The 23,420-nt window shown below is 41.8% G+C and overlaps 1 protein-coding gene across 4 annotated transcripts; it reads right to left on the minus strand.

Moving 5' to 3' along the window:
- Window positions 1-970: 970 nt before the first annotated feature.
- IWS1 (interacts with SUPT6H, CTD assembly factor 1) lies at window positions 971-16,504 on the minus strand. 4 transcript variants are annotated; one of them, XM_084212659.1, is made up of 15 exons: window positions 16,370-16,504; window positions 15,942-16,057; window positions 9,562-10,273; window positions 8,850-9,042; window positions 8,554-8,611; window positions 8,155-8,255; window positions 7,745-7,895; window positions 6,232-6,314; window positions 5,819-5,948; window positions 5,037-5,154; window positions 4,229-4,340; window positions 3,985-4,041; window positions 3,677-3,788; window positions 2,970-3,127; window positions 1,261-1,400 (listed from the first exon to the last, which is right to left on the minus strand). In XM_084212659.1, exons 1-14 carry the CDS (start codon window positions 16,401-16,403, stop codon window positions 2,999-3,001), a joined length of 2,106 nt encoding a protein of 701 aa, XP_084068785.1. In that variant the 5' UTR covers window positions 16,404-16,504; the 3' UTR covers window positions 1,261-1,400; window positions 2,970-2,998. The 4 variants fall into 4 exon arrangements, with proteins under 4 accessions (XP_084068784.1, XP_084068787.1, XP_084068785.1 ...); XM_084212660.1 differs by having other exon boundaries at window positions 1,275-1,400; window positions 2,954-3,127; XM_084212658.1 differs by lacking the exon at window positions 2,970-3,127 and having other exon boundaries at window positions 971-1,400.
- Between the last annotated feature and the right edge of the window lie 6,916 nt (window positions 16,505-23,420).

Here is a 23,420-nt window from a genome sequence, read left to right on the forward strand (position 1 = left end):
TATTTTTCACAGTGTTTCATCTGCCACTATGGCCGTATGGTCCTGGCTTTCAGGAAATTAATTAAAACTGAAAAAAAAACCCCAAAAAGCCACCAAACCAAACCCAAGCCCCTGAAGGGCACGGCCTGCTAAAACCACACACCTGAGGTTACTGCATTATACACTACCTGGAGAAAGCAGGAGCAGAGCTCTTTATTGCCACAGCCAGCAGAGGCATCCTTCAGCACAGGTGTTCTCCTTGCTTCAAGCTGGTGTCCCAGCACACAGCTCTACCTTACTGTCATTCTCTCCACTCTCACAGGGGCAAATTCAACATGTGACCCCTACACAAACTTGCAGTCTCTCCGTGACTGGTGTCAGCAGTAACCCAGCCAACACTAGGATCCTCAGAGTAACAGACTACTTGTTTACAAAACTCTGCTCCTGCAGCACAAAGATAATTTTTCTTAATGAAAAAATGCCAACTGCCAATTACCTGTGCAAGAAGGGTCCTCTTATTGGAGGCAAGTTCCGCAGACACAGCCATTTTCAGAGGTAGAGGCAAAGAAGCCACAGAGTACCAGATGTTGTTCTACTGTCAGACTGTAGCAGCAGGAACAAAGAAACAGCATTATCCCCCCTAACATAAGAATATTCTCCTTCCCACTGGTAAAACAGACTTTTGCGAAGTCACTGGTAAGCCACAGTCACATTTTAGCTGGAACCTGCTGGAATTTTTAGTGGTCAGTCTGCTGGCTTTCTCCCCAACTTTACATTAGTCTTCATGAAAAGAAAATCCTTTGTATGGAACATGATCAATACTTCTAAATCCAAAGCAATAATGCAGATCTCCAAAGACATAACAACTGATTAATAAAGCAGTGAATAAACAGGAAATGGACAAAGTTGAACAAAAAATTAACCCCTCAGTTTTTCCACATCCCTGGTGGTCTGTGTATACCTTCATCTGAGCAATGAACAGGCAGTCCCCTCCCAAAAAAAAACAGAAGATGTTTTATTTTCTAAAGTGTTGCAATACAACAAATACATGATCTGTACAAAGGACACAAGAGGGCCAGTTTAAATACAATCAGGAGAAAGGAGTCCCCATATTCACAGTCCTCAGACAACATCTTCTACCAGAACCTGAACCAACAACTTAAGGATTCACTTAAAAAACAAACTAAAAAACCAAACCCACCCCAAACAAGTTAAAAAATTTAAAGGTCTCCAAAGAGTCTGTGGGTGTATTGTCTTACAGCAGAGCTCATGGGGCATTCTGTGAAGGGTCACAATGGCATCTTATTGCCCTCAATGCTGATTTTCACTGCATGGGCCGATCTGCTTTTTTTCCTGATATCTGTGAATTTCCGCATCTGTTTGTCCAGTCGACTCACCCCTTTCTTAGAGGTCCCCTGGAACTTAAAAAATAAAACTAATAATTACCACTGAAAAAAAGCAGACGCCCCAGAGTTCCAAGGCAAGCGGCACATGCGAGGTTGCACCTGGGCAAGGAGCTGGGGGAGCCACTGGGCCCAGCTGATCTGCCTGTTCTCCTTCCAGAAGGGGAAAATGCCCCCCCAGTAACTGCAGGGCCCAGGTGGAGGCAGTGGCACTCACAGCCATCACAGTGCAGGGTCAATCACTGCGTAGCTGGATACCATTTGGAAATTTTGTATCTATTGGCTGCAGCTATGTCAGAACCACAGGGCACCAGTGTCACCACTCTGGACTTCCCGCAGGAGAGTTAGACACAGATACACTGTGACTAAGGCTGACACATCAACTTCAGGCTGCCATTTATTTTAAGGTCAGGGATTAGTATTTAGAAAGCAAGGGATTACTGAACAAAGGCAGTGTAGGGGGTAGCAAAAAGAAATGCCTAAGCTGACCATACAAGCATTGCATTTCATCTCTGTATTTGAACTGCAAATGAAAACCAGGTGGTGTAACAGTTATTCTGCACATTTTAAGTCAGTGATGGTGTGCTGAAACGCCACTGAAGACAAACAGCAAGGACCTTCCAAGCCATAGCCAGTGCTTCCCAGAAGGCAATTTTCCTTAACTAGACAACAGAAACAGTAAGTGATGGAAACATGACACTTTTAAGTTTGGGAGAAACAGTGATATCCAACACATGCTACTTAGTATCTGAAAAACACATCCATTAGAAACTTGTTCCCATGGCTAAGGAAGGTGCTTCTAACATGCTGATTTTAAATAAGGTTTATTCATAAATCTGTTCAATATTCATTGAAATTATACCTAAAATTTCACAGTGATGTTTAAGAAAATACCTTTTTAAAAACAAATAAATATGAAGCTTAATATGAACTCAACAGTTACCTATGGCTTGTGCTCACCTCTTCCTGTCACTGTTAGCTTGTGGCAGCCCTGCTCACAGCATTGAAATGCAGACCAGGAATTGTCAAAGCAATTCCCAATGATGCATGTTCTCCTAACCCACACTCACAGCAGAGGATTCTTCTGCCCCGGTCTCATTCTGTAGCTCCCATCAACCACCCCTATTGTCTCACATCATTCTGCTTCCTTGAACGAGCAGGTGTGATAAACACCTCCCTGTGCCCCAGTCAGAGGTCAGCCACAGACACTGGCATGCAGTGACATGAGCTCCTGCACCAAGGGTTAAGAATTCCCACGTGTCACTTCAGGTGAATTGGAAAACCTAATTGTGTCAGAACAGCATTCAAAACCACAGGTGGTGCAAAGCTGGTTTTGAGCACAGATATTTTCGCTGAACTCCTGTCATTTGGGTACCCTGAAGCTGTGCAGGCAGGAGCCATGGCAGAGGTTATGTGCTAGAGCCTGTTTTCTCCTGTACAAGTTCCCTTGTAGGTCACAGTACAGACACGAGAGAATTCAAGGAGAGTTTTCCAGGTTAAAGTTAGGGTGTACACACTCCTGTCCTGCATGTGCAAACTGCCAACAGCTGGAGCACATGCACTGTTCACACCTCCCTCGAGGGATACCTCTCCAACTTGGGAAGGCAGTGGTATGGCTACAGGGGCATCCTGTTGCCTTCAATGCTGAACTTGATGGCCCGATGCACTTTGCTGAGTCGTTTCTGTTCAGCAAACCGTCTCTTGTGCTTTTCCAAGCGACTAATACCTCTCTTAATAGTCCCGGGCTAGAAACAACATCTCAATTAATGGACAGAAGGAGAAAGAACAGCAGACAGCACAGCAATTGTTACTTCTCCCACTTACACATATACCCCTTTAAATGAAACTGTATGAGTAGATGGATGAAGACAAAGCAACACAAAGGCCTCCACCAAAGCTGTTCAAGTTTACCAAAACCTCAAAAGTTTCCCAACTGGAATATTATTAGAACACGATACAAAAGCTGGGAGAGGTATGAAAACATCAGTGCAGTGACACAGGTACTGAACTGCAGCTTTAGCTCAAAATGCTTTAAAGGAAGAGGCCTGTAATCAGATTCTCACCTGAGAGAGAAATTCTAGAAAAGTTAATTAAAAAATTTTTTTTTTGGGTCAGAGATGTTTTCCTGTGAAAACATGTGATGAGCTTAGAGCAGCCTACTTATCGGAGAATTTACTGTCCACACTCACTACAAGAGGCCCTTAAAAGAACTACCCTCCTGTCCAGTAACCATGGCGATATGGTAACAGAATCCCAGGCTTAGGAACAGTCACCAGGACACTGCCAGTGCTTACCCTGGAGGACTCCATCTCCACGTTCCACTTGGGCCTGACGACGTAGTCTTTGTTGGAGGGCATTGGGACCCTCGCACGGGCACAGAACCCAGGGTCCCCGGGCCTGAGAGCCCTATGGAAAAAAGGATGTGTCTAGTATGGACAAATCTTATCCAGAAAGAAGTAAAGCCACCCAGTGTGCTCTCCTCTGAAACACAATGTATACCACTGCCTCTAAAACCTCTACAGAAATTCCACAGTGGTAGTGCCACCACAATACTTCACTTAAAAAAAAAAACAAAACCAAACTATTTATATATCAAACCTACTTTTCTTCTCCTGTTAATACTTTCTCCAGGTCCCTACGGGGAGTCTGACCACCAGAGCTGCAAGAAAAATAAATATTTATAGGCATCTATACACAGAGAAAGAAATTTTAAAAGACAAAGTATGTAAAAAGAGAAGAGAGACCATAACTGACAACCCTTTTTACTTCCTTTAGTATTTACACACTACTTGGTTTCTCTTGATGGAGCCATAGAAGAATTTAATGTTTCTGCCTGCTGTTCATACCTGCTCATTTTCCTTCGATGAGGCATCTGCTCCAAATCTCTCTGTTCTCTCTCTTCTCTGGTCATGCCTTTGTAGTTTGAGGTAAGGCCAAAGATGGGTCGAGACCATTCATCTATTAAAAAAATGATTGTTAACAAAGACCAGGCTTTTGTTTCTCTTAACCATTCTGGTGATCAAGTACAGCTTTGAAAGTCTGTGGCAAGTATTTATACTTCCTTTCAACCAAACAATTTTTGAGCCCTTAATGGAAAACCAGCCTTGTGAACAGAAAGCAAGAGCTTTCATCCCCAAAGTTTCTTTGTTGCCTGCTTTTCTAGAACATCACCAAGCTCTCAGAAAGAATACTCAGTGTCAGGACCTCCTGCACAACTGAGGAATGTCATTTTAGAAATATGCAGAAAAGGTCCTAAAGAATGTAAATTTATCATCAGTTTGCAGCCATTCTGGATGGAGTACAGTTGAGTAGTAAACATTCAGTCAGCTAAGTTCTCTCTGAAGTCCATGGAATAAACAGCCCTCTGGCAGCACCTTCCTGCCTTTTCAAGCATATACAAAAGATCTGGACAGTGAGCCAAGAGAGAACTGCAGCAAAACAAATGCTATCCTCTGGTTTAAGACAAGGAACAGGTGCATGCAGAAGCTAATTTAACAGTGCTTGTTAAGAGCTGCACAAAGTTATGAAACACATCAGTGAGGTTCCTACACTGCAGAATCTTTTCTACAGACAACAGTAGTGCATCAGAAACTGATGCAGAAGTTCCATTCATCACCAGTGGAATCTGAGAAAGGCACAGGCAGGTTTACATACTGATCAGCTTCCCAGCCATGTCTTTGTTTGGTCTCGACTCCTTGGGGTGTTTGTACAGGTACATCACAGCCCGTCCAATGCCGCTGTGCTTCAGGGTCTCCTGGCTCACACTGGGCAGCTACAGAGAAAAGTCAGAAAACAGCAATAAATTATGTCTGAACATAAATGGTGTCCCTGAACTTTGCAGAAAGACTTTTCACTAAAATCAGCTTGGAAAATTTAATGTTTTCGTTGCCCCACTAGGATTTGTTTAAAGTATCCAACACCTAAATCTAGAAATCTGCCATAACATTCCTGGTTTATATACAAAATCAGGTAGCTTTCTACAACATTTGTTCCAACGCTCCCTAGTTTATATCACCCCAAAACTACGCTACTGCCTTCAAATCATTCATTCTATAAATAAAAACTTACATGGCAAAGACACTCAAGCAATCAGCTTAGCCACAGACATTGAAAGCCTACACTGAGTGTGAGGGACCTTCCTGTGCACTGCACACTTTAACAGAAGAGAAAAGGGACTACAAGGGAAGAAAATTCAGGGATGCACAGCAAGTAACTCTTCACTTAAATCTGGATATAAACCAGAAACAGGCAGGCAGGGCCAAATCATCTAAATTCTTTTACACAAGCACACCGGTTGTGCAGGTTGCTTCCTTGTGTGTTTCACTGCACAGCCCATCAGTAGAGCTGCAGTTCATTTATCACCTCACAGTTCCCTAAAGCACATGACTGTAAAGCTGTGGACAAGCTCCAAATCAAATGTGAAGTCAGGTCCAAACCTCTTGCAGGATCTTCAGAAGCTCCTCTCTTATCTTTAGTGCTGGCAGACTTCGGTCTGGAAGAGGAGAAAGCCACTCTTTGATGGCAGACATAACACCACTATCGATGAAAGTTTCTTTGAGATCTTGCCTAAAAGGTTTAAAGAGAAGCCCAAAAGTCATGTAATACAGCAACATCTTAAGATGTGATGTTCCCTCAGGAAAATAGCATGTTTGAGTTTGTTTCATGTTAAATTAAGAGAGAAAATTATGTATAATTTTATGTTTTTGAGGTCACCAAGCTTCAGCATTTACATGGAATAAAAAAAGTGTTTTACTGCACATTCAGTATAGCTGTAGGTGTAACTCCATGAAATCTTACAAATTCTGACTATTGCCCAGGGTTGCAGTTAATTGAAGGAATGACAACTCACTTTTTAAGATGCATAACTACAGTTGGTAGCAAAGTTAATTTCTTTAGTGCTGGTTTCTTTTGTGTATTCAGCTGACGATCTTCCTGTAGAGAGTTGAAGAATCAGCACAAGTTAATCGAAGAAAGAAATCAGCAACTCCCATTCTTTGCAACACTTACAAGAAAAAGACCAGTCTATTAAACTAGAAATGCAACTTTGGAGCGATTACACTAATTTTTCCCCTGCTCCAAAGCTCACCAACAATTATGCAACAATTTCTCTGAAAAAAGGGTCATCACTTTAGTCAGTATTTCCCAATAAAGCATCACATTAGGAGAGTGCTTCTAAATCGCATTTTTTTTTCAGTTCATGACTTAGACTGACTACAATAACTGGAAGTCCTCTATACTGTGCACAGATAACACTTTGTTAGTAAAGCCTCACCTGAAAAACAGAAAAATAGCTAAGCAGAACAATGGGAAGGCAGAACATGTATTTTCACCTCTGTAATTTCAAAACTACTTCCATCCAAGGCCTGACTGTCACTATTCAAAACTTTTCACCCATACCAAAAACACCCAATGCAATCAACAGATTTCTGTCCAGCTCTGGTAATTCCTTTCTATTTGTCCTAATCCACTGAAGGCTCTTTCTGTAAAATGTTTGTTTTACTGCAAGGGATAAGATTCTTCTAATGCATCTCTTCCCTCTTCCTGCCCCTGTACTTCAAACTTTGACACCTCATTTGAAACATCTGGTTATCATCTTGTCTAAGAAAGGCTTTCCTGCCAAGCCCAAGAAGTTTCAGTTGTCTTCCAGATTGCTTTCTCACTCTCCCCATCTTTCTGAACTCATTATCCTGATCTTGTTCTCAGCAAGATTTTTTTTGTTGCTATTTGTAAAGCTCCTCTAGTTTCTAAAGTCGTGTATATCCCTCAATTGGTTTTAATGTGTTTTGCTGTGCTGTTTATTAATTTGATTGCTACTCCAACAAAACAGAAGACACCTGACAAAAGGCAAGACCCCAAAAAACCTTCCACAGTAAGATATTAAACATTTCTCACAGAAGGTCCCATGAATCTGTTATTCTGATATCATTACCACTGCACTGTCATTTAAACAATCTGGAAAAGGACTCTTCTCAGAAACAAATACCAAAGTATGACAAATGCCAGGAACACCATAATGAAATTAAAGCATAGTCCCTTTCTCAGTATTTAACATACTACTAGGTAGTTTACAGAGCACCTGTATATATACCCCTTTTTATACAAGTTGATCTCAGCTGATGGAAGTTTAGCAATTTACCTAATTTTAATCTTAAAAATCAGTATTCTATCAAAATTTCAACATAATGTTTTCATTTAGAATAGCAAAATAACATTTAGATGGTTATACAGACATTAAAAGCTTTCCATAGTGTACAGATTACTCCTGCTGAATACAAGCCAGATTTTTGTATCTTATTAATCACACAATTTTCCCATAGAAGGGAACTGAATTTCAAGGAGTGTTTGAAGCCTGGAAAACCTACCTCAGCAGCTTCATTCATCTTCACAATCATGGCACTGACCACATCATCTGCGTCACTGATGAAAGTGCCCCCATCACGGTTCCGCCTGCGCTTGCCACTCATGCTCTTCTTCCTCTGCAGCATCATGTCAAAATCTGACATGAAGTCCATGCTGAAACACAACCACAGTGTTAACTGATGGTCCTTGGTAGGAAATAATTTTGTGTTTCTCTAGTGTACCAACAGTGTGTCTCAAGGCCCCTGTGAGATAATTAATTATCCTCAGTATGCAAAATGCAAAACTAGCCATGGGTCCAATGGCTCCCAGACCTTGCTGTAATACCCAGCACGTGCACACCTGTAATATCCAGGGTCCATAATGCCCTTTCACCAAAACCTGGCATTAAGGAATATGTAGCACACTGACTTACTGCTTCCCTCTTTTGATGTTATCATCAGAGTCTGATTCATCTGCTGTCTCCTTCATGTCTCCATCACCTTTTTCTTCCTCCAAGTCCTCCTGGTTAAAACCCTGATGAGTACAGATAGTGCAAATCAGTGTATGGATCAGGATTGAGCATCTAGTCAGGTACCTGACACTAAAAAAGCATCAGGTAAGTCTTCAAAGGATCTAGAAAGATGAACAGTTCTTTTTTATTCCCCCTGTGACTACTGTAACACCAACAATTCTCCCAAAAGATGAGCTGTAAATGTTTTTTTACCCAAAGAGTACCCCAGTGAGTCTGGCAGATACAAAACTGACTTGATGCAGCATAAACATTCTCTTCAGATCTAGCAAGTCAACAGGAGACATTCACAGTAACACTTACCGTAAATTCTTCCTCTTCCTCATCGCCAGATTCTCCAAATATATCTGCAATCAGGTTCCTGTGAAGGTAACAGCAACATTTATCTACTTGGACTACAATGAGATGTGCCTGTTCTGCAAAATCTCTGATGACTGTAGGAAGATATCCCTTTTGTTCAGTCTCCTTCTACTGACCTTGCTCTTCATGCCACCAAAAAAGGTGAACAGTCATTCTCTGGTTGGGATTTATCCATTTTCCATTCACCATCACTCCCACTGTGTAAAACCCCAAAAGAATTCATATTCTTTCCCACTTACTCTTGTTCATTTCCAGATTCACTGTCACTGCCAAACAGATCTTTCCCTTTTTTCTTCCCAGCATTCTCTTTTCCTTCTTCTTCCTCCTCCTCACTATCGGATACAACATTTTTCTTCCTTTTGTCAGATTTCTCTGAAGCAGCGTCACTATCTGATTCTTCAGCATCGGAAAGGATTCGTACCTTTTTTGCAGCTGCCAGCAGAAAGGAACATTACTACATGTCCCAGTAACAGAGGGGACAACTGTTACTCTCAAATTATTCTCTGACTAGTCTTCCAACACCAGACCATTGTCATTTCCTAAAAAGCATACCCATTCTGAAGTGTTTTATTAAATCAGCAACTGGAGCTTCCATAAGCCACATCTATCCATTTAAAAATTGTAATTTCAATTCTCTCACCCCCGGTAAATGAAAAAAACACACAGGAAAAAATTACTAAAGAAACAGCAATGAAGTAAATAAATAACAAACTACCATGTCAACAGATTCCAGTTAGATCCTTACAGTCTTCTGTTAGACCTACTTATTACTCAGAAGTGTTAGATACACATTCACACAGCAAAGCAGTCAGAACAACAGCCTCTACAAATGCAGTTCTACTCCAAATCTAAATCTGATTTATGGTTTCTCAACTTAAGATGCTTTATTCACACAAAAGTATGATTTAGCTTTCACACCACTACCTGTCACAGCACAGTATAGTTTCTTACGTGTTTTCTCACTGTCATCCTCACTATCAGAAAGGATGGCTGTTTTCCTCTTCACTGTCTTTTCTTCCTCTTTTTCATCTTCATCACTGTCTGATATTTTACGTCTCTTAGGAGCTTCGTCTTCACTGTCAGAGCCCTGAAATCCTTTCCTTACATGTTCATTATCTGAATGATGAGAGTCATTCTGCACCTTTTCCTTCCTGTCCTCCCCATCGCTATCTTCAGACTCTATCTGCTTGTGTCTGGACACATCCTCGCTCTCCGAGTCGCTGGCTGGCTGTTTCTGAGGCTCTTCACTCTCAGAGTCGCTGGCTGGCTGCTTCTGGAGCTCTTCACTCTCAGAGTCGCTGGCTGGCTGCTTCTGGAGCTCTTCACTCTCGGAGTCGCTGGCTGGCTGCTTGTGTGATTCCTCATTTTCAAAATCACTACTGTGATCCCTTGGGGGTTCTCCATTGTCAGAGTCACTCGCTCGATGATTTAAGGTCTCTTCATTTTCAGAGTCACTTAAATGCCGGTTTGGACGGTCCTCAGTATCAGAGTCACTGTCTTTCTCTCCATGAGTTGCTTCATTTTCTGAATCACTCACATTGTGATTTGGGGGCTCCTCATTATCTGACTCACTTTCTTTTTGCCTTGGGTTATCTTCATTTTCAGAGTCTGTCATATGAGGCTCTCCCACTTGCCCATCATCTTCTCCATCACTGTGTTCATTCTGAAACAGAAAAATAATCTCAGACAACTAAGCAAAAACACCCTAAAAAGTAAAGAAAAAATGTTCCAAATTTGTGCTTGTCCTTCCTCCAATGTGATTACCCAAGGTGCTGCAAACTGAAATAATCTCTATGTAAAAGTAATTAGACAATTTGCATCAAAAGACTATCATATACTTCACATCAAAAAAAATATTATCCATGGAATATGTCCATCCTGCAGCTCCATGGTATTTTGAAAACAGTAACAGAATTCATAGAACACTTAAATAAGTATGTCTAAGAAGGGTCCAGTTGCTCAAGGGTAAAGGCTTAGTACTTTTATTTTAATAGGGCAGGCCTTCAAAGTGGTTTAGTTGAAATTCCCAGTAACAAAGCAAGAAAGAGTATCTTGCATTTGTCATTTTATTTTCCTGAAGATCTCAAACAGATGTCTCCTGTGTGAAATACATCTTACTGAAACACATGCATTACGCTCCAAATGAAGCTAGCGCCTGTTCCTTCTTTGTCGAGGAAACCTCTTTAAGAACAACTCAAGACCAAAAGCCTAGCAAGAAACAAGAATAAAGTTTTAGTCAGACCTTTCAGAGTATTACTGTTAACCAGCTTTGTGTTTCAGATTCAACAACTCTCTCCCCTGTGCTGCAAGTTCCCATGCTTATCCAGACACCCAAGATAATCCATGCACAAACACACCCATCTGGGAACTTCAGAACTGAAACAATCCTTTGACTTTCCTACACACCAAAAAATATTGAGGCACATGCTCCATTCTTAATAGAACATCTCAGAAAGCCACCTTACTAAGCATAATTACTTACAGCATCATCTTTTATCTTTCCAACATCTAAAATCTACTTGGAAAAAAAAATCTTAATCACATTTACCTGAGAATATGAAATTAGACTTGAAAACTCATTCCATTAACAACTACATTGTACAAGGAACTTCTCTTTCGCATACTCAACTCAAAGCTTCGATCAGGCTTTCCTCAATCATTTTGTCTCAGCTATTAACTTCTACTTGCAAACTGAGTACTTATTGTGACAGGAGATGCTTTAAAACCTATATGTCCTGAAGTTTCCAAATATTTTTTCTGCAATTTAATTTCCTTGGAAACAGACTTTCTGTCTATTTTTATTTTCTCTAGTCGTTCTACTCCCACATTCAGAGCCATAAAAAAATGCAGGTGTAGCTGCCCTGAACCTACAACAAAGAATACTACTGATCTTTAAAATGCATGATGCAGGAAGAATTTAAAATAAAATTAATTTCAATTGCTTTTAGGAACTACTTCCTCCATAATTATTCTAAGTGGCAAAGAGCATTGCTTTTTATGACTTTGGACTTTATATACTTATTCCTTTGGCTAGCACTTGATAAAGATCTTCTAAATTACTGCAGAATGACTAACAAAGTAACTGAACAGTGAAAAAAAAAAAACCTAGGACCATGAAATTTTAAAATGTGCACTCCAAATACTACTTCATTATTTCCATGTTATTTAATGTTAACCACAAACAGCTGCTGTGACAATCTAAGTTGTTTTCTCTCTCTGCTGCTTGTTCCTGTCTCTACAGTGATGAATCTTTTGAATCTTTTGTATCCAGAAATTCTCATTTCTCCTCACAGAAAGGAAACATGGTTCTGTTAAAATGTGAATCTGGAATTTTAAAGAAATATTAACATTAGGAAGTGACAGAATTGAGGATGTACTCAACTGCTCTCAGCTTGTTAACATTTTATTCCCTTACCAAAAAATCACTTTGATTGCCCTTCTCCTGCCTAGGAGGATAGGTTTTTGTGGAATAGGTTTATCCCACATACACCTACCACAGGTGTATGTGACAGATCTTCCCTGACTGTACTACTTTAGACTTAAGAAAACTGCAGCTGGAAACAGAACAGAAAGCAGATTCCACAGCAGTTACAGGTAAGGTCATTGAGAAACACTGAAATCAAACTGGTATCTACAGTAACAGAAATTATTTAATCCTTGTTTTTCTGCCATTTTATTTTGTCTGGGTTTGCCTGTCTTCTCTCAATGTCAGATGGTGAATGCTGAATAGTACTGATAATTATGTCAGCAGTAATAAAGGATTTTGCTAAACAAACCCAAGGAAATTAATAAAAATAGTTGTCTTTAAGATATTAGGACCATCACCTTCCCAGCTTCCAGTTTAGGAATTCTTAGGTGAATAAAAAAAACAAAATTAAGAACAAACAAGAATCAGCAATGATTCTTCATATTTCTAAGGTCAGAAGTGTGGCTGCAGGTTATATATACACCTGTTCAGAATTAATCACTAAATTACAAAGAACTTCTTATGCAAAACCTTGGTGAGAAGACACTGTAATTACAGAGCATTATTACTGAAGATTATTAAAGATCCCGAATCTTAAATCTGTGACTGCAAACTGACAATCACTGCTGAGAATGAAGATGTTTGGCGAGGGAGAGCAGACACAGAGCAGACACTCAGCCAGTGCTCACAGCAGCTCAGCTGCTGCAGTGTGAGCACCTGAGGTAACACAGGTGTCCCTGCACACTCTGGGCACCACCTCCTCAAGCCGGGTGAGGAGAGCTGAGCCAGGCAGCACCACTGTGTCAGTGAGGGCAGCGCTGCCCCAGAGCCCCCACCCAGCATCACAAGGCACCTTCTGCAGCACAGCTGAGACGCTGCCCACAGCCTGCAGTGCCAGAGGCTGCTGCACACAATTCATTAATCTACATGTTTTGGAATCTCATTGATATAAAAAGTGACCAATTTCCCAGTAAAATGACAAAATGCTGCTGGGTATGCTTGATAGTCTTCACTTTCCCTTTTTTATTTGTTCATCTCTACAAAACTGTTTTCAAAGAAATGAAGTGTGTAATTTTTGAGTTTTCTAGTTTTCATTTTCTACATGATTGATTGAAAGATAAGACATTCTCAAAATTGAATAGGTCTCAGGTAATTGCTACTGCATTTTCCTCTAATTCCTTTGCTTTCTTTTCTTCCTCCTCTTTATCTATAAACATTTTAATTGAGATGTCCTTGATTTTTGTTTAATGAAAGAGTTCTATAACATGAGGCTTTAGTACAGTATAAAATAAGAAATATATCAAAATCAAATTTACAGTGTTACATTTCTACATAAAAATTACAGCTACCAAGCAGTTTATTGGATCAACATGCAGCCACTTTTAAGAGCTACTTCTTTGATAATTTAGTAACGTCAACAAAATGGAACCCATCCACTACAATTTCATGAAAAATGAGTAATAACTAAGACCTACACAACCATCATGGGCATATCAGCAAATTCCTCCTTTTTTTCAGAAGTGTCACATATTTGTGTTTGTTAACAGTCACAGTCTAACCACAACTTAATTCATGAAACAGCAGCAACTTGGTGGAAGTGTAAAAACGAAGTTATTACAGATTCCTGTATGAGCCTGACTTGAAGAAACACTGTAAACATGATTTCAGATTCATTACTGTACTAAAACTAATTCTAATTGTCTAAAGCAGAATCAGTAAGGACATCAAGGAGAACATTTATAGATAAAGTGGGACTGGGGGAAGGAAAGCCAGAAAAGAATTGTGGAAAAGAAAAACCCACATACCTGAGACCTACATAAGTAATTCCTCAGGATTCCCCTTTTCTTTAAAGTTAAAAACCTGAAAGAAAAGTTTGAAATTTTAAAACTTCAGTTCTTTACATCTGAGTTCTAAATAGAGACAAAATAGTAATTAAATAGACTTAACTGATTAGGCTGTCTAAAAAGTTTTTTCTACCTTTGAGTGTAAGTTCTCCCACACACTCCTAAAGATGAATATAATAGGATGAGAGAATATTTTGTGTAAATAAAATGACAAATGACTGAAAGCTACTCCTTTCAGAGATGGCTGCTCCGCATTATAGCCTTTTGAGTACAAAGAGAACTCAATGGAAGGAAAGAAAAATTAAGACTTCATAGCAAAACAAAATATTTGAATTTTGATTTGAGCTGAATCAAATAAAGCATTAAGGCTTGACAACTTTCATTTAGTATTGGTCAAAAAGGTGGCTTAGCTTGGCTCTTTTAATTGACTTTCTGAAGTATTTTATCTGCAGAGGAATATTCAACCACCATCACAGAGCAGAGTCTTTAAAATACAGACACTTCAGCACATGAAGAGGACCTGTTAACAGTGATAACTGGTACTTTCTGCTCATCTAAATCTGAAGAAGACATGCTGCAGATGTAAACAACAGTCACCTACCTTGCCACAGTAAGTAAAATTAAAATTTCAGAGAAGTATAGAAAAGCAAAAACCAATAATCAAGTATAAATCAATGACACAGAAGAAAAAGATTAATATTATTGTAGCAGCAGCATGACTCATCGCACTCTTCTTTCATAAAACAGAAGTACTAAATTCCTCCAGACAGTTATTTTTCCCAGCCTGAGAAATGTGTTTCCTGCCACACTGAAATTGTAACTGTCACAGTGGGAGATGCTGCCTCACACCAAATCTATTTCTTCCCTTGGAAATATCAACACCTATCAAAAAAAGTAAATTCCAAATGGGCTTTACAATTAAGTTCAAATACCCGGGAAGAACTTTCAGTTTATAAAAATACAATTTTCATCTATTTTCTAACTCTGAGGGAACTATGAATTCAATAAAGGCAGGGCAAAAAAAAAAAGAAAAAAAATATTTAAAAAAGGATTGTAAGTTATGCCACAGTGGAGTCAAGCTTTCTCTCGCATCAGCCTTTGTTGCATTTTAAGCAATTTCTTACACGTGTAACACTGAAAACCCAGTCAGAGTATATCCTGATCTTTACATGCAATACAGTAGAATAGCAGAACACTCTGAAATGGCTTTGATGACAGTTTTTATAAGCATCAAAAAGTTCTCTGTAACTTTGCTAGCAGAAGATCTGAATTCACAGGCCAAAATCATTCCTTCCGACTAAAACCTGATGTAGCTCTACTGTGAATCACAAACAATTCTTAAAAATTAAATCTCAACTTCCCAAACTGTCCTAGAAGTCTAAAGGGAGCCTTCTCTTTTACCAGAATCTCTTCTCAGCCCAGTCAATCTACAAATGAAGCGACTCTGCCCCAGAAACAACCCTGGACCAAAGCCTTTCCATGCTGAACACTTCTCCAAGGGGAACCACTTCAGAGGAAAACCAGGTCCTCCTGAGGAACCTTAACCTGCTCCACATGCACGCCTGCTCCTTTGTGAATAACAAGGTGGAAACCAGCACAAAGCAGACTCAAGAGCCAGTGTTCCCATCTGACACCGAAGCTGGGAGAGCATTTATTCTCTGTCAAGGAAATCAACACCTCCAAACTGTGTGGTTTTACAACACAGCAGAATTTCAGGTACAAATTCCTCATAATTCCAACATTTTATCTCTGTGAAATCGAGGCTAACCGAGTACAACCTACTCAAGTTCAGAACATTGTGTGCTACCACAACAAGAAAAAAATCAAACAAACCCTAGCCAACATACTTGTCAAGAGACTATCCAACGCTTTTTTATGGAAATAAAGTTTTGCCCGATGGAACCCTCAAGAAGAACTGAATAAACACGTATGTCTCGGTTACGAGAGAATGCCACTTTAAACAGCAACGAAAAAGAATTCAGAGAAGAGTAAACTTCATCTAGATAAAGCTCCTTTAGTACCTCTGAATGGTGCCCTACACTTCCATTCTCCGATCCAGAATGTTGTTCGTTTCCTTCATCTTCCACATCAGATCCTGAGTCTCGCTCGTCTTGCACTGGAGTAGCTCCTCCATCATCTATTCCGAGATTTAAAAAAGAAAGTAAAACTCAGTGTTTAAAGGAACCGCACTGGAACCGGCGGGCTCCCGCTCTAACGGAGCAGAGAAATGGGGCTGTAAGAACAAACCACCCCAGACACCCCCGGCAGCGCACAAACCCTCCTACACCAAGCGGGCAGCGCCTGTTGCACTGCCCAGACACCGGACTGTTGCAGCAACTAACGTCCTCAGCGCTGCCCTCAGGCCGGGCCCCGCAGCTGTCCCCCCCAACCCGCGGGCCCTGCCGTGCCCGACGCCCTCCCCGGAGGGTGCTGCGCACCGCGCTGCTACCTGACTGCTCCCCGCCGTAGTAGTGGGTGTCCATGCCGCGCCCCGCGGTGGCGGCGGGCGCTGCCCCGGGCGCTTCCTCAGCGCGGGCCCGGTCCGGCCCCGCCGCCTCGCACAGGAACAAGATGGCGCCTCCCCACCCACAGCGCCCCCGCCCCGCGCGCACGGCGCGCCGGGTCTCGCGAGACCGCCGGGGCAGCGGCCGCCAGGGGGCGTTGGCCGCTCCGGCCGGCCCCGCCCTGTGGGCTCGGGCTCGGCCACGAGAAACCCGGGAAGGTTTTGGCCTCTCCGCTTTGCTTCCCTCCCACCTCACACCCTCACCCTCCGAATATAGCTCGGTTTCAGCTTGACAGCTGAAGCGCTGGGGAAACTGAAGGCGCCTTGGAGGATAAAAGGCTCTTTGTAGCCCCTAGGTGACCACGGCAGTGCTCAGCCGCAGGGCGACCTGGCTGGGATCCCGGTAAAAGTGCTGCCTTGTCTGAGCCCTGCGGGAATTGCCAGGAGACCGAAGCAACCCCTGACACTGTGAATGGCTGCTCGGAGCCGCAGCCCGGAGCTACACCAGAGTTGCCCGGCTGCCAGACAAAGGCCATCTGTTGCGATGCTTCCCACAGTGACTAAGGGTGGGAGATCTGGAGGGTGATCGAGCGCAATAAAGATTTTGCTATTTAAATAATAGGTAAATTTATCTGCTCTTTACAAGCCAAGTCAGCAAGATTAATGTGCATCTCCACAAGAAGGCGGCGAAGCAGAGCAGAGCTCAGGCACTCAAGTGGGCTCTGGTGCTGCGAGGGGGCTGGCAATGTTCATGTTTGCAGCTGGCTGGAAGGGGACCCACCATGGCCATGGAAAGGAAGGACAGGTTCTCTCAGCAAATTTAGGCCTTGGAGTCCTGGCTGAAGCTCCAGTTCAATCTAGTTCATGTGTGGGTGGTTCTTCCAGATTTAGCCTTTCAGGATTGACTGAAAGTTCACCCTGAGCTCCCGGGGGATGGTGACTTCCGGGGTAAACGTGGGCAGGGCAAAACAATGCTGGTATTTTTCAGGGATTGTTGTGTTCTGTTTCAATAGCCCCTATCCTCTGAGTAGTAACATTACTCATGTATTTGGCATGCACATGATATGCTAGTTGAGGGTTATTAGGGCTGGCTACTGTCATTCATGCAGCATTTCAAAATGATGAGTCTAATAAATGCCTACAGTGCTGCTCACCTGCTCATCAGTCTGTCATAAAAACACCTTCATTTTCTAGGGAAATACAGGTCAATATCAGACAGATAGAAAACTGCTGCCCATGTCATCTGGTGTATTTCATAACAACAGTGACTTTTCTAATTCTGCATGCTGCGCCCTTGTTCAGAGTCATCAAAATTTAGTAAATTGAGTATTTGGGGCAAAATGAGTCTAATTCTTCTGTGCTAGAGGCACCTTAGAGTGGATGGCAGAGAGGTTAAGCCATTATTAACCAACGCTTTCTGTCCAGTAGCAAGCACAGTTTCATGCAGGGAGTTCACTGTACCAGGCTAAAAACACAGCTAACACAGCTAACTCTCAGGACTGAGTCATTACTCAACATCTTCTACACTGAAACACTTAGAAGGAGAAAGTGGCAGTGGAGTCAGATGTTTCTTGGATACAATTCTAAATTCTTAGCAAAAATGCAGAAAACCCTTTTTTTTTTTTTTTCCTGAAAGCAGCTTCCATAAAACAGAGATAATGTCTCTGTTTACAGCTCTACTGCTCTGGTCTTTTCCAGATAGCCACAGAGATCCTTACGCGAGTTTCAGGACCACGCTCTTAATGGTGTCATGCCCTTTTTTCCTGTTCCTATATGATTTTTATTTCTTTTAGGTCTTTGCACTGTGCGGTTTCACTGAGATCTTTTCTGGAAGGAGCAGGCACATGGGGCACTATGTGATGGGAGGCTCCTGTCATTGCACTTCTCTGACTTCCATAAAGAAATGGAATGACTTTACACAGCTGACTAAATAGAAGGCAGGATGACAACTTTACAACACAACAAATAAAGGAATAAGGAAATGGGAGTAGTGTATCAGAATATAATGGTCAAGGGAAAACAAAAATAGAAGCAAACAAAAAAACCCCAAAAAATCCCTGTTGAATAATGTATACCAAGGTACCTGAAAATTGTACCAAGGTGCCTAGAAAACACAGAAATCTATCCCATAGTAAAGTTCCAAGAGGATCAGAGTATGATGATAGTCTAGTCCTTTATAGATATGTGTCATGTTCTGCAGTGATGGTGAGCCACTGTCCTAAGTTCCAGATGCACTGAGGCAGCACTAATAAAAGATTAGAGATTTGTGCATTAACTGAGAGTGGAAGGAGGCACAGAGGTTTCTTCCTAACTGTTATGAATTCCTTCTTTCTGAAATGAAACCTCCTAACCTACTTGTGACATGCCACATGCATCATACAGGAGAGGGAGCACTGTGTCTGAAACAACCTCACCTCATGGATGCTGAATAACCGAGGATCCATTCCAGCCCTTGTGCTGCAGGTAGTGTGTGTGTGCACACTAACGTGCACATGCCTTTGTTCCTCATGAGCCAGAGCTTGGCAGTAGCAGTCTGTAACCTACTCTTGTAATACCATCCTGGCTGCTTTCCAAAAGGAAGGATGGAGTGACAGTCAGACCGTAATGGGATTGCACAGTGGGGGGAATGACCTGTCTTCTACCAAGCAGCGTAAGCAGCGCCCACTTGGCATGTGTGAAGGTGTGTAATGACACAGATCCAGAGCCCTGCCAGTCTGCCTCACTGTGCAACTCCATGAACAGGCTGGAATGAAATAAGCCTTTCCCTGAGGAACAGAATGCTCAAGAAAACCATGCGATGCGCTTGGAAATCCTTTGATGGTATGTACTTCTTATTTAGTTTGTTTCCTGCACTGCCCCTTTCAGAGTTAACAGACATCAGTGACTTAGAGCTACAAATCTGCTTAGAGGAAGGGAAGGAGGTTAGTGTAGGCAAGAGGACAGCTGAATGAACAGTTTAAATTGCAAATTGTTACACCCAATCCACCTTGCTTCAGAAACCTCAGAGAAATAACTACTTTAACATAAAATGATGTTTGGTATCCAGGACCTGATGCAGTAGTGACAAGGCCACTTTGATTTAGCGGGAGAGAAAATACAAAAGGTGGTGCCATGCAGAAATTAAACCCTTTGATCCTGACATCAATCTCTTAATTAGGAAGTGTCAGGAAGAGGCAGTTCTGTTAACACATGTCTATCTGGGCATTACTTTGAACAACAGCAGGATTAAATTCACCAGCGGTCATCCAATTTTATTTTGTTGCTTTTCTTGGTGCAGCGTTCATCATAGAATTCCAGAATGGTTTGGATTGGAAGGGACCTTAAAGCTCATCCAGTTCCACCATAACAGGGGCATCTTCCACTCTCCCAGGTTGCTCCAAGCCCTGTCCAGCCTGGCCTTGGACACTTCCAGGGATGGGGCAGCCACAGCTTCTCTGGGCAGCCTGTGCCCAGTGTCTTGCTACATACTTAATAATTTTTTGAGCTTTATTAGTTAAGATGTAATGTCACAATCTTCACCATCAGAAACTTGCTTAAATCAGACTTTACAACAATTAATCAGCATAGACTATGCTACAGATTACCCCTAATTACCACTACAAATGTTCCTGTGCCCTGCACAGTCCCTCACCAAACTCTGTGTTCAGCAGCACACCACGTTGCTCATTCCTGGCAAGTTCCTCTCCTGTCTTTCCCTGTTTGCATAGCTCAGTGCCTGCCAAACCTGAGCTGCCCCTGTGCACTCCCAGGCCCTTCTCTGGAGGCACCTTTAGCCTGCTCATCTCATTAGCTGCATGTGCTGCACAGAGCATCTTGGCTGCTTCCCCTTGGTATCTGAAGTGCCTGCTTCCTCAGCTTTTGTTTTCTACCTCTTGAGTATGTCAGCTGTGGAAATCAAAATCTCCCTTCTAGTGCATATTTCAGCTGTACAAGGAGTTTTACTTTTCTTTCAGATGATCTTGATTTCCCTATGATTCCATCTAGTACAGTGTCTATAGGACATATATCCTGTACTTCTCTCTGAAGTAGCACAGGCACTGTGTCTTGGGCAAAAGTGTTAACAATGTAGTTAATTTTAGAATGAGATTCTCTGCCCCCAAACAGGCTCCATTTGGAATTTCAGCAGGTATGTTTTGTTTTCTGAAGGAATATGCTTGGCATTTTTTTGTCCAATTATACAAAAAGCTTTGGGTATAAAGGTATGTACTTTGACTTCTTTGCCACTATTTGACCTTTACCTAATAAAACCAGTACTTGAAATTTTGTTAATCACAAACTGTATCAAAAATAAGTCTGATAAAGAACTACTTTGAAGCAAAATCTTTGAGTAGAAATGATTTGCACAGTTAGAAACTTGAAGAAAGCTCTCTGTGGCTTTCTGCTTCTCTCCAAAAGTCTCTGAGCCCTGAAGGGCCTAAATTTTATTTTTGCATCAGTATCTGCTGCTGTAAGACTTAACAAAAACTCAGATAAGGAGGCTGACATTAAAACACAAATATGTGATGTTGATAAACACAGGCTACTCCCAACTATTTATTGGCATGCAGGAATACTTACCTGATTTGGACATGGAGTTACCGCAGGGGTCCCTTTATACAGTGAACCTAGGAAACAAGAAAATAAGAATTAGGGTATTAGGTGAGCTAGCACATGCTCACAATTATTGCACATTTACATCTGCATGTTTAATGGGGGTAAACAGACTGGTGCACAGTGTTGTGCACAGGGCCCTGGAGGAAGGTGACACCGCTGAGTTAAGGTACTTGGAAAAAATCTCATCTTCAGTGTTTGGGCTCATCATAAGGGCTGGAATGTGCTTGATTCCTGAGTTCTTGCTCTGGCTGGAGAAACCCTGTATCTGCATCTCTACAGATGTACTATACTTCTGTTTCTTTCCCATACTAGAATTTTACCAGATTTGCAAGAAGGACACAGAGACTACATATGGAGCCAACAGAAAGAAGAAAGCTCTTGGCCATCCTGTCCTATTTTGGGAAGAGAGAAGTAAAAAAATAGGGAGTTAACATGCACCTAGATTCTGGAACACAGAGTGTTTGTTGAGAGATAAATTAATGATAGTGAAACCAGGACATTTTGTCCCATTATATGAATTTCAATTAAATGTCATAAGTTAATTTTGGTCAGAGGTACTGTGAAACAGAGACCAGACAGAACAAAGACTGATGGGCATTTTCTTGCAGAAAAGGACTATGGAAAACCAAGGGGAAGTTTCGGTGAAGAGAGGAGGGTCTGATTTTCTTCAAACATAACAGGGTAAGAGACAGTCCTAGGAAGTCAGTCATGTTGGAGCAGGATAAGACAAGATGCTAAAGGGTTTTCTTCTGGGAGTGCTTTCCAGAAATCTGAAAGGATACAGGCCCAGTGGAGAGACTGAAGTTTAAGGTACACTAAAGCAATAATTAGCCTTCGTGCTCACTGGAACACCTGACCTGGAAGTGACATATACACTGAACTGGGAGCAAAGTCCTGTAATAAATAACTGTGCTTCAGTCATTTCCTCCTTTGTGCAGTGGAGAACTGTAACTGAATGGCACCAGGGCCAGTTTCACCTTCCTTTCCCTTCTTACGCCAATGCTTATGAAAAAGGGGGATCTGAGCTGCAAAAGCCACAGAGTGAAGATTTCTTCTGGAGAGGTAAATTCCCATCGTGTGGGGTGCGATTTGGTTTATGGTGCAGCATTACTTTGTCAAGAGAAACAGAAGAGAGAGCCAGGCTTGGCCAGGAAGTGGCTGTGCAACCAGGTGCAGGGGGTGGCCACTTATGGCTTCTCTGGGAATAAGAATTTTAAATGTTGGAACTGTATATCCTGGGATTATATGGGATCTCCTCCCTACACGTCTGCTCTTGGCTGCTGTCAGACCGGATCTGGAGGCAGCTGTCCCTCTGATGTGACATTGTATGGCTGTCTCTGTGCTTGCATCTGCTACTCCCTCTTTGTTTGAGGTCAACATTTCTACTCTTTTGCCATATTCTGCTTTCTGGGGCAGGTGAAAAAGTGCTTGTCAGTTGTGAATCACTGATTGTGGCCCATCTTTAGCCTATGTTTGCCAAGGACTGTGTTTCTGTGCCACCCTGCACCACTCACAGCAACAGGCCAGCTCAGTGTTGGAGCTGATACATAGGTCCTGCCTCCAAGTCCTGAATAAGAACATGAGGCCTTTGCCGTAAGAATAACGGAATATGAAAGACCAGCTGGCAAATCATCTTTGTCATGGAATCACTCCCAGCTCTGTGGGACAGAAAGTTGCTTTGAAGAGATTAGCTTCTTGGTTAGGACAGACTAAACTGCATCATCCCTTAGTTAAAGCACTGCTGTAGATCTCTGGCCACTGATATTTTGGCTGTTACATTCCTGACAGTGAGTTCCTAATTTTATTGTGGTTCCCTCCAGTCCCTTATTTTGTTGTTCATGCCTTGATTGCAATCCCTCCCATTCCAGCCAAGGAAGGTGAACTCTAGGCCTCCATTTCTGTTTGGTGGTGGGTTCAAGCTGGAGGGTCTGAGGGAACTCAGCTCAGAAAGCAGGAATAAAACCTGTGTCTCTGGGATAGCCACTGAACTGCTGGGTCAATGGACCAGCTAAAGGTAACTCTTGTGCATCAAATCACATTGCACTGTGGAGTCTTTTTATTAGTGAGCCAACCTTGAAGTTCAGACAATAATTGTGCCTAGCACTTGACTAAGAGAACTATTTGGTATGAAAATGTGCACAGTGAAATCTTTAGGGCTAAGAGCTCCAGGGTTATGTGGTAGAACTCAAAGCACCACCCCAGTCTGCAGGTTCTTTGCAGATTGTGTCATTGTTTCTACATTGGGTGTATCTTAATGATCTTTTCTCCTTTAACAAAATTATTTTAAGATATTTTAATGTTATTTTTTTGCAAGGAAACCCCACTGTCTGTTCTCATCAAAGCCCTTTTCTGACCTAACATTATGTTCTTGGCATGCAGGTTGCATACAGTGATCTAAAACATA

The sequence above is a fragment of the Fringilla coelebs genome (assembly GCF_963513975.1).
Source record: "Fringilla coelebs genome assembly, chromosome: 10".
Classification (NCBI taxonomy): domain Eukaryota; kingdom Metazoa; phylum Chordata; class Aves; order Passeriformes; family Fringillidae; genus Fringilla; species Fringilla coelebs.

What these genes read in the sequence shown, in the direction of transcription:
- IWS1 (XM_084212658.1), bottom strand. Translation starts at nt 16,403, where the DNA reads ATGGACACCCACTACTACGGCGGGGAGCAGTCAG. An exon ending in AGGAAGAGGAAGAATTTACG is followed by an intron (nt 8,256 to 8,553) that starts GTAAGTGTTACT and finishes TGTACTCATCAG; the next exon opens with GGTTTTAACCAGGAGGACTT. An exon ending in GTAGTTATGCATCTTAAAAA is followed by an intron (nt 5,949 to 6,231) that starts GTGAGTTGTCAT and finishes TAAACCTTTTAG; the next exon opens with GCAAGATCTCAAAGAAACTT.